Source organism: Scatophagus argus, chromosome 12, assembly GCF_020382885.2.
Source record: "Scatophagus argus isolate fScaArg1 chromosome 12, fScaArg1.pri, whole genome shotgun sequence".
NCBI classification, from domain to species: domain Eukaryota; kingdom Metazoa; phylum Chordata; class Actinopteri; family Scatophagidae; genus Scatophagus; species Scatophagus argus.
This window is the reverse complement of record NC_058504.1, coordinates 19,181,783-19,193,375: the sequence shown is the minus strand read 5'-3', so window position 1 is coordinate 19,193,375 and position 11,593 is coordinate 19,181,783. Positions and strand designations below refer to the sequence as shown.

Below are 11,593 nucleotides of genomic sequence, written 5' to 3'. Positions count from 1 at the left end.
AGGAGGATGGTAATTCAGTAATCACTCCTCTATCTGCTATCCACCCACTAAATAATTATTTAATGCCTTCAGGAGTTGGATTTGCCATGCCAAGCCTTCATTAAAGGAGCCACACATTTCATGCTGTGCTCACTTCTGAGTGGGAGTCTCTCTTAAAACCTCCAAAGTGATGATGCACTTAACATGCATTATTGCCCTTCAGTCAGAAATATGTGCTGACCAAAAAAACTGAATTCAATTACAATCCCAATTCCTAAAGAGTTGGGATGCTAGAACAGAATGTGATTTGCTAATCCTTTTTGACATTTTCTCAGTTGAAAACAGCACAAAGACAACATATTTGATGTTTTAGCTCATTGAATATATGCTTATTTCTGAAATTATCCATAAATGTAAATCTTTGCCAGCATCCACAAATTTCTCAGAATGGCGTAAGGGCATAGCGTTATATTTCATTTTTCATTTTTCATTTTCATTTTCATCCAACTTTTACATATGTTTTTTTTTTATTATTGTATCACCTTTGTTTTCATAATATTTAAGTACATTTTTTTTATTTAATTTCCACTGCAATAAATTTTGCCTGAAGTTATTTTGAAGTTTTGTTCCCACATTAAGGTGCTGTTTGTTTGTTTTGTTGTTTTAATTCTCTTAGTTTGGTTGTCTTTGCAGGCCTCATAACTGAGACATGCTGCCTTCTCAATGTGTTACATTCTACATGAGTTTACGTTCCACCCACCTGTTCATGTTTCACCACTTATTCAGCTCTGTTTCATGATGCCAACCTTCTTCCTAGCCATGTGTATGGTTCCTCTGAGTGATCCTGAGGTGTTCACAGGCTAAAAGTGATATGTAGTCCCTCGTGCGTGTTCTGGGTCTGGCTTCAGGGCCTCCTTCCAGTTTGTCCAGCAGGCATCCTGATCAGATGTCCAGTCCAATGCTGCTGCCATGTGTGACACACTTGACTCTCCACAGAGAAGTCTGGGAAAAACCTTGCGTCCTGTGGCATCTCATGATTTTCCTGTAATGAATTAGCTAAAATGGATTCTCGGACTCACCAAGCTCATCTTACACAAGTTTTTGCATCCCCAACCAGAGAGGCTGCAGTCCCTTTGGCCTGTCAATATCAGTCAGCAGATTCAAGAGTTTTTTGGCTAACTAAGCCCAGAAGGCCTCTTCTCTCACCTTGTCAGTTTCCTCCAACACAGGATATTTTCTTGCTTCACTCACAACTGGCACCGATGACCCTCTGGCCGCTGCACTGAGTAGCCACCTCAGCAATGGAGGCTTTAAACATGGCCCACTCTGGTGGCCCATGGCAAGACATGTATCTGACAAGCACTTTTTTTTACTCCAGGCAGCTCTGGAAAGCTCTGGTTCCAGGATAGACACTGAACACTTTACAGGCTCTGTCCTGGACTTTCCTTTTCCAGAGTGCTGTGTTTTCACACTGTTTATTCTTTCTTTGGTTGGACAACAATTAAAAAAAAAAAAAAAATTGTTGTTCTCATTTGTTCTGTGATGTCATGCTTAAGTACATGCTTAAGATAAGTACATTCTTAGTTTCATAACTGAGCTTTCTATCAGCCTCACTGATTGTGTTGTAAATTTTTCTCAAAGCTCAACTGACCACAAATCATATTAGGCATTTTCAAAACCATCAAATTACAACCAGTTTGATCTCATTAATATATGTATGGTAAGGCTATAGTCAGTATTTTTATGTTGAAAATCAAATGACTGTGTGAGTTGCTCATACTGATGAACCCACAGAAAATTATCAGCAGACTCTGCCGTTCCCCTCAGCTCTATAGCGTCTTTTAATTCATTGTTTTGATTGTACAGGCCCCAAATTTACAGCCAGAAACGTGACTCTATATACTAAAGTCGCTCAAAATCAGTTGAAATTGTAAATTAGCAACTGACTGCCATCTGGCTTCCACTATTGAATAGTAATAATAATAATAAATATTACTCTGAAGTGTCCAAACACATCAGTTAGTGCAGGTTTAAGTGATGTGAAGTGATAGTTTCTACCTCTACATTATGATGTATCATTAAATCATCAGGCACAATCAGGTGCCTCTTGCAAATGCTGTTAGAATACACACCTGAAACAACATGGCACAAGCATAATCTGAAGCATGTTGATTTGTATGCGCTCCTCATTTGTTTCATATACTAAGTAAGGACTAACCATATCTGGCTGTCCAGAAGATAATACAAAACTAATTACAGGAATAGAGCAGCTGGAAAAAAAAAAAAAACTAAACTGAAGTTGTGCCTTTAAATTGGAGCTTCCCGGTGAAAGCGACCTCACCTCAGCTGCACCACTCTGCTCTTTTGATGCTTCAGAAGTTGTCTGCTAAGTGGCAGATGGCAGCGAGCCAAAGAGGTTATTACAAGTTTAGAGCTGGCTCCCTCTGAAAACGCAGCCATTGCAGGAGCTATTGATTGACGCACGACTCACTCTGTGGCTGCAGACACTGCCAGGGTTCCCCTTCTCCCTTCACTGCATCTCTGCCACGTTTTCTGTTCCAAGCTACTGAGAAGAATCGAGCTCACTAAAACTGCTCAGTTGTTAAGAAGCCTGCAGGAAAACACTTGCTGTTTGCATAAAATTACTACTGGCTTGACTCACATAGCAGTGGAGAAGCTGCTTGTTTACCCGTCATGAGCTACATTTCACCGCCTGCACTGACATCCTTTCCTTGGTAAATATGTTTGATTAACCTTTTCAAGCCACACCATAAATATGGACGTGATTCTGACCTGCAAATCTGAAACTGGGTATTTTTTACTCCATCTTGAATGTCAGGATGTTTTGTGAATACTTTCTGGAACTGACATAATGACTGCATACATACAGAATAGTAAAGCAGGGTCTCTCCTGGAGAAGTTTCAGGTGAGAAATGTAGCACTCAGCACTTCCATTAACATTATAATTTTCAGCATTAACACGTAGATGGACGAACTAACTTTACAGCAAATGGTGGTCATTATTTGCCAGACAGAAAGAGAAAATTGACATCTGGTGAAGAGAGTTTTGTTCATACTCAGGTTAAAAGATAATTAAATAGCAACAGCAAGGGGGAAAGCATTCATTACGTGTTAATTCAGTGAGCCACTAGGTGAGACGAGTCGATTGTAATCCACAAATCAAGCTGCGAGTCGGTGATAAACCCAAGCTGGCGTGTTAAGTCATCCATGACCCTCATCGACCACCATTGGGCAGCCAGCAGGAAGTCAATCGAATTCTTTTCTTCATCTATTCAAAGTCCTTTCCTCCTTTTGGACTGCAACAGTCTGTGAGTGATACAAATGATAATGTCACAGTTTTACACCAGTTGATGTTTCTGTAGTTAGTGAAGTTTCTGTACAACTCAGACCACTGGGTGAAAAATAGCCTGGCTGAAATCACTAAATCACTGGTAGGCTGCTGAGTGCCAGGCTCATAAACCTCCTGCAGTAACAACTTGTGAACTCAAGTTGAAAAACTGTGCTTGTTGCCCTTTTAATGAGTGAACTATCTTTTAGTGGAGTATTGAAGATCCTTATTGACTCTGCAGCTTGGTCAAACGATCACATGGTCTTCATCGGTGGATGGAGTGTTGTCAGTTGAGACGGATCTGTTGATCCATAATATAAGTCAATAGCTGCATTGGAATTTTAGGACTTTTTGCCTAAGTTGTTTCCATCCTGTCACATTACCATCACCTGCAGATAAAAAAACATACAGTTTAAAGTTTCAGCAAAAGAAGTGAACCTCAAATTTCCAAAGTCAAGAATGAACTTTCATGTTTAGGATCCAATACAGATGATAAGTCCTGATAGCGTTTTAATTCGCTGTAACTGAAATAGCTGGTCAATTAACCCATTAGTTAATGGACTGAAACCTTTCTTTTAAGTCATTTTTTTTTTAAAACCAGAGATGTTGAAACATTCTTGTTTACATTTGATGTAAACTTTGGATTTAGGAAACTTCTAACATTTCCTTCTTCTAACATTTTATAGATCAAATGATACACTGCTTAGCTGTAAAGTAATTTCCAGATTAATCCATAATACAACACAAACTAATAAAAAAAAATAGCAGCTACTGAGCTTCCTCGTCAACAGATTTTTCTCAGTGATGACTGATGAAGATCATGTGAAGCTTTAAAGCGGTCTTTGAACTGCGATTGTTTTGTCTTTGACATTAAGTATTTTATCATCAACCTTTGTGTCATCACATATTAAAAAAAACAAATATCCACTGCTCTTGATCATCAGCTTAAATGTTGACATGTATGTGGCTTTGCAGAGAATAATATGTTAACAGACACAGCCTGCTTCAGTGAACACAACTTTACTGCTCTGTCACGTGGTGCACTCTGTGATGAAACATTTTTAAAGCACACAGTATCAGTGCGATCGGTAAATATATGAATGCTCCCAAGAACAAGCAAGTCTTTCGGAAACTGGCGCATACGAGTCTAATGGCTTGGAATCTCATAGATGGGGGGGTGAACCACATTTTTGTCAGGAAAGGCCCAGTGTTGGCTTTTAAAAGCCACTGAAGCTTTTCCAGACCCAACCTTCTCTAGCAGATACACACAGACAAATGGAGATGTGTCTAATGAAAGGCTTTTAGGGGGTATTGATCTTTTTTTTCCAAGAGTATTGCTGGGAGTTTTGTCCTTGACATGCATTTAGACAAGTATGCAGATGGAAAAATATAATGCAAAATATGTGTCTGAGTCTTTTGTGCTTCCCTTTAACAGCACAATTGTTATTTTCTCTGTGTGAGCAGCTACAAAGGCGGCACTAGAGCATTTAAAAAGTCATTACACTTGTTAATGAGCTAATTGTCTCAAGTAGCGCCAAAGACATTTTGGATCTTCCTTCCTCGCCTCGAGGCTCCATTGGCTCACCTTGGCTCTGCGCTCCTGTCCACGCACATCATTCATCCAAATATCTGCAGTGTAATCACTTGTGCAGAAACCCTCCCTTATATTCCTCAGAGTGAAGAACTTTGAGGTGCAAGTCAGCGGTTTTTACTTAGTGTGACCAGAGCTGGAGGCTGTCATCACACTAATGCAGCTCTGCTATCCTACAAAGGATCTGTCATCAGGAGAAAAAAAACTTCACAGACAGAGGAATACACAGATCTTAAGATAATACACTACTCTTCATTACAACCTGGCATGTCTTTGCTTTTTTTAACATGTGCAATTACTCATCATTGTATCACTGAAGCAGCAGCATGTACTAGAGATGACAGCAAGAGCTATCTAAAGCACAGGCACAGTGCATACAGTAATGGAGATAATGACTCACATACACACTGTCAATGGCATATTAAAGCAGTTTTGAGACTGGATCACCATATCACGTGACCAGAAAAGTCACCATGCAGGCCATATCTCATGAAAAGGTGTGACTTGGCGGAAAACAACATCCATGCTCAGTCAGCCTCCCTGGATAAACAAAGATTAGACTTGTTGTGTAATCTTAGATTTTCTTTCCAGTGAACAGGCAGGTGACATTTGTTAACAACCACCAAACATAGACACATTTGTCATGGTAGCAGGCTATAAACTACACCCACAGCAGTGACTTTTACAAAGTTAATCTCTCTCTTTTACTTGTCAGGGGGAATGCACTTTGTCGTTTCATCATTACGTCTGATGGAGCTGATATTTACAGCACAGCAACACTGTGAAACCTGCTGGATAAAATGACTCAGACTAAACTGAGAGCCTTTAGTTGGATTCTTCTTCATTTTTGGTGTGACATGAAAAGTATGCAGTTATATTTGTGCCTCAGTCACGAGCACACAGAAAACATGTCCAAGCTGATAGATTATTATATTTTGGGGAGAAACTGCTATGACTCATTATGACCAAACAAAAACTTTTTTCTTTTGCTCATAGGCCTAAATGTATTTAGAACATCCTGATTGTTCTCGTAGTTTATACTAATACTAGTTTAAAGAAACTTTTCTAAAAATCTAGTTGTGAGGCCACAGTGGTTTTCAAATTGGGGTGCAGGGATCCTCAGGGTTCCTCATGAGGTCTCCAGCCAAAAGTTTAATAATTTGAATTCATGAGTGTTTCATCCATAAGTAAAACAATGACAGAAAAGATGACTATTTTGTTCATGGGTTTCATATATTTTCTGTAATGAGACATCTAAAAGTCCCAAAGGGATGTAATGCCACAGAAAACTGGATTGTTGTTGTTTCTAAACCATGTGATCCAGCGTGTTGTTAAAAGTGAAATGTTTGTCACTTGAGCAGTGAGCTTAATGGCTACTGGTCAGCCTTCACTCAAAAAAAACCTTTAATTCATAAATTGTTAAGATTTCCTTTATTGTCCCACAAAATGAAAACTCACAAGAAGGAGTCAGGAGTTGAATTTGCCAAATAAACTCCCCATGTAATCAATGCAATAGATTTTATCAATAAATGTCAGAAAATGTTAGTCCCTCAATTTATCTCCATTTTATTATTATGTTTATGCACACTTTGACTGGCAGTCAGGGAATGTTCTGGACATTTTTTCAATCATTCCATATGTAAAAGAGACCTTGTGCATCCTGAAAATATATGAAATCTGAACGTTTAGCTTAAGCAGATGATCAGCCAGAAAATGGGAAATATACTCAGTCCACTAACTCCCAACGCAAACAAAGCATTACTGAAGTGATTTAATACGGAGGATCACAGTACCATCACAGAGTGGAGTTTCAGCTATGGTTTATCCCACCATCAAGACTTTAGGCCTGTTTACCACATTAAAGCCCCTACAGATCTCATTCATAGGCAGCTAAGTAAAATCAAATAATGCCCACCGTATTTGCCTCTTTATTTTGATTACATTTACTGAATGTTGGGTCATTTTCCATGAAGCACCATGCATATAAATATATGCAAAAGAAGCACAAGTGCTTCACTGCACCAGCTCCCTGAATGATGGTCATCACAAACCATTTTACTTTATTTCAAGGTGTCAAAGAATGAAACATGGTCATATTCTTTTTCTCAAAAAGGTAAGCCTTAAAAACCAAAAAAACAAATACAGTAGACCGCCTGAAACATATCCGGGTCAGCTAACTCACTAACCTCGGTGCAATACTGCTGACCTGTGCATCTGTGCTCCGTGTTGAAGAAGCGCAGCTGGCAAGGACACACAGCTTATTTGTTTGAAACCATCTGAACACAAAAACTTGTTTTCTGTTCAGGCTGCCTGTTAGTGGATTGTGCTGATGCACAGTCACAGCAGGTGACTTTTATGGAGCCCTCAACCATTAGCTTTGTTTGCATCTTTCTTTGGACACCCCTCCATCAAACCTCTAGGACACCAGCTACCTGAAGACCTCTTTTGTTCTCTGAGTGAATCTCAGTTTATAGTTCTTACTGGCAGGAAATGTTAGAAGAAATACAAGTTTTTTTTTTCTTTTTTGGTCTATCACATATTCAGCTCTGGCTTGCAAAGCCCAGCCAAAGTAGAGTGAGTGACTGAAAGCATCATCGTACGGTTTGAAAAGGATAAAGAGGAGGATTATTACACTGAGCCAGTCCGTTTTTTAAAAAATTTTTTTCAAGTTTTTTCCTCAAAGTGCCTCTGGAGGAAGATTTGGCCACGGATGCTCATTGAGGGCTTTAATTTGAAGGAAAAGGGAACATTTCAGCTTAATTTACCACAGAGAGGTGTTGTCTAAAGATTGGCACATAATGATGACAGCCATCCCCCTGCTTCTGTTACATTCTAGCCATAAAGTGACAGTAGTAGCAATGGGGTGAAAAAGGTTTTGATGGTAATGGGAGGATCTGTGCTAAGAGAATACCAGTAATGAATATCACCAGTTTTCTGATGGGTAATTTTGACAGAACTCAACTGTCACTGTGATGCCATTAGGCTTATCTCATATTGGGCTTAGAGACTAAATATTTACAGTAGAAGCCCTGCATTACAAAGGGTTGTGGAATTTTAAATATGTTTGCCAGACAAGGCTGGTGCAATGAATTGCTGTCCAATTGCATTATGAGAAATGTAGATTGTGGAGACTTTCAAACGCTCTTTTTTTTTTAAATTTGTACCCAAAAATTATGAAGATGAAATAATAAATCACTGTAGTGTTCCTTTAAAGTGGACACCACACATAGTGTAAGATGCTGAGGCCTTTGTCTCTTTTTCTTGTCAACATAATAGCGTAATAATGATACGCTCCAGGATTTTTCCCTACTCAGAGTACACCAGGAGTGACGCTTGATTATTAAAAAGATCCGATGTTGAACTGATGTACTACACAGCATCATAATAACCAGAAGAAGCTGACTGAACCATTGAAAATGAAGATTTCGACCACATTATCGACAGGATTTCCAAAAGTTAAACTGGCAGCAGCTCCATAACGTCGGAGGAGGTTAAATACACTTTTTATTCACAAGTAAAAATATTACCAGCAAACATTCAAAACACAAACTCTGCTTTTGTTATACTAGCAAGCTGTTGCGTTTATGGGCCTTGATCTGCCTGCACTGTCTGGGCCTGTATCACTTTGATCTGTTCATCTACATCAGTCTGACTGCTGATGTGCACTGTAAGCTACCAACCAGATGTAAGAAAACATCAGAACGAGACGGAATCAGGTGAATTAAAATCCACGGCTGCTGTCCTCCTGTGTAACTTACTGGGTGGTGTTGGAAGAGGAGGAGAGGGGGAGGGGGGGAGTTGTTTAAGCGCAAAGTCATTGATTGTCACAGCAGAGGAAAGCGCTGCTGGGGGCTGATCCAGAGCGGCTATGTGTTGCATGCCTCAGCGGGGAAAATGTCTTCGTATGCGGGCGGCAGTTCACTGGAGAGCGGGAGGGAGAAAGGAAAGCAATGATTGAGCTCCGGGTCCGTGGGCGAGTATCCCGGAAGCTCGATTGACGGGTGTCCCCCGCACTGCACTTCTCCACCTGTCTCGTCAAACACATTAAAAACACCCAAATTGATGTAAGACACCGGCTGGAAATCCGCCGAGGAGCAGTCCCGCTCCTCGCTGAAGATGATCGCGCCGCCGCGCTGCCTCTGACACTGCCGGCTCCTAGAAAACTGCGCTGTTTTGTACCTTTTGATAACCACCAGGTTGATGAGCCCGAGGACGCACTCCAAGGTGCTGAGAACAGTGGAGATGACCAGACTCCGCTGATAATCCCTCAGCCGCTCGCAGGCAGGGTTCACAACCAAAGAGTGGAAGCAGTAATGGGAATACTTCCTCTCCACCAGAGAAGCCGTGTCCCCGTCCACCACCGCGCCGGAGAAGGCGGTGAGGACTCCCAACAAGAACACCACAACACCGAGGAGAAAGAAATTCTTGCAGCCGGGCTTCTCCATGCAAAAGAGCAGCGCTGAGCCCAGCAGGACCTGCCCGATTCCCACAAGCAGCCCGGAGTAGAAAGCCCCGGCCGCGGCGCCGAGGGGGAAATGCGCTCTCACCGTAGATCCCAACGAGACGCATCTTAATCCAACGACAACTTCGCTCAGGGCGCACACGAAGAGGAGGGTGCTGGAGAAGACGGTGCACAGTCCTTTCCCACTCAACTTCATTATATTCCACCTCTGCCGCTCTCGATCCCTCTCCTCCCTTCTTCATCCTCCTTCGTCCTCTCCTTCGTCTCCTCTGGATGCACTCTCACACTGGGACATCATCTGCCGGTGACTCCTTCGGTTCAGAGCGGGAGATCCTCGCCGCTGTGGCGTCTCTCTCGCATCCCCGCCGCTTTACCCTACATGAATATATAAATAACTAATGCCATGAACGCGTTCCTTTTTGCACTCATTGATACCCCATACACAAGTAATGGCCACTTTACCCACAAATCACCCATGAGACTCTTGAAACACTCTCCTGACCAAAAGTTTTTCCTTCATTTTCCTCCTCCTGAAGAGAGTCTCGTCTGCAGTCCACCAAGTCGTCGGACTGAATGGTGTGTGGCGTTTTTGTGGCAGAGAAGGAGGCGGCTGCTTGAGCCGGAGATGTTTGAGGGTCCTGTGGACCAATGACCAGTGACCCACAGGCCTTCAGATCACCGCGGCACTCATACGGGGATTTTAAATGTGTCTAAGGTGCCCCGTAGTGAGTTTTTAGCGACGTGGCGTTAAATGAAAACGGTGGGTAACGAAGGAAGTAAACAAACACCAACAGGAATCACTGATTATCGGGAACATTATTTTTTTTTACACCCATTTCGAGCCCTTAGCCTTGTATTAAAGCCAATTTGAAAGCACGGACTGTGAGTCAATGGTTTTCCTACAAATAAAAAGTGGATAAGCAAAGTTTAGATTGATTATAATTTCCAATAATGTTATGATTTCATAGCTCTATTCAGCTCATTCCAATGGATATTCCTTTTTTAGGCTGCACACAAGCTGTGATATATCTAAGTCATCCTCAATAAGGGCTGTTGTTGGGTGGATCTTTCTGGAAATCGTCAACAAAAGCATGAATAATGGAGCAGTGCTGCTGAGGGATGGACGGAGGCTGTGCGCTGTCCCTGGTGCTGAAACATCCAGCCCAGGCCACAGATGGCAGCTGAGTGGACTCCTCATTCAACCTCCCTCCCCCCACAAAAGTACACCAGGAGAAACTATACTTCTCACGTTTTATTTAGCACAGATTTAATGACTTGTTGTGTAGGTGGGGACATGACTGCGGTCTGTTTTGTTTGTTTGTTTAGTGCCCAAATGATCTTGGCATGATGGAGACTGTGAGGGCCACAAACAAACGGAGAGAAAACGGAGTATTACAGGGTAAATTACTGAAAAAAGTCTCTTTAAACCCAAAACAAGTGTAGGCTAGAAGGACTAGAAGGACATACTGTGTGAGTCATGGTAAGTCAGTGCTTAACAGAAGTTGGCAACAGCCCACAGTCTTAAAGTAAATGTTTGGGTATTAAGTCCAATATGTTTCCCACTGACAGGCAGATGTAAAATATAGATTCCAAGTGTGTTTCAGAGTTCATAATGTGCATTTAGGATTCACTCAGTCCTGGTCAGTTTGGATCAAATAAAGTTAACAAAAAAGGCTCCATGAGTCTACAGCCATGCTAACAGCTCTGATACTGCACCTCTTTGGCCTACAAGCTAAACGTCTGCATGTCAACATTACTTTACTGTGCTCTCCATTTTAGTGACTTTCAAAGTATGTGCAAAAGAGCATAAACACAGATCAGTATAAAGAGCAGCACAAAGTAACACAATAGTTGGAATGATTTTTTTAAAAAGTATGTAAGTAAAAGGTGATGTCAATAAAAAATAAATGTCAAAGACCTTGTGCTTACAAGTACATGCCAAGTCAGTGCAGCTTACTAGCATGCATGTGCTAATTTGCGCTAAACACAGTAGGCCTACAGCTGAGGCTGTTGGTGAAGTCTTTAGTTTTGCAGGTGTATGCTCATCTTTTGGATAAATGAAAATTTTTATCAAGACATTTACACAGAAACACATATGTAAACATCACAGGGGCTCACAAGCCAAACGTTAGCCAACTCGTGGGGACCATGGAGTCTGAGATGTGTCAAATATTTCAGTGTGTCTCTGGATCAACGTGGTGGAGCGACTGAA

The 11,593-nt window shown here is 41.4% G+C and overlaps 1 protein-coding gene across 1 annotated transcript; it reads right to left on the bottom strand.

Moving 5' to 3' along the window:
* Nucleotides 1–8,132: 8,132 nt before the first annotated feature.
* LOC124068362 (transmembrane protein 271-like) lies at nt 8,133–10,267 on the bottom strand. Its single transcript, XM_046406558.1, has one exon. The coding sequence runs from the start codon at nt 9,575–9,577 to the stop codon at nt 8,786–8,788; it is 792 nt and encodes a 263-aa protein (XP_046262514.1). The 5' UTR covers nt 9,578–10,267; the 3' UTR covers nt 8,133–8,785.
* Between the last annotated feature and the right edge of the window lie 1,326 nt (nt 10,268–11,593).

Bases quoted from the DNA above. Each gene is read 5' to 3' on its own strand.
- LOC124068362 (XM_046406558.1), bottom strand. From the start codon at position 9,577: ATGAAGTTGAGTGGGAAAGGACTGTGCACCGTCTTCTCCAGCACCCTC.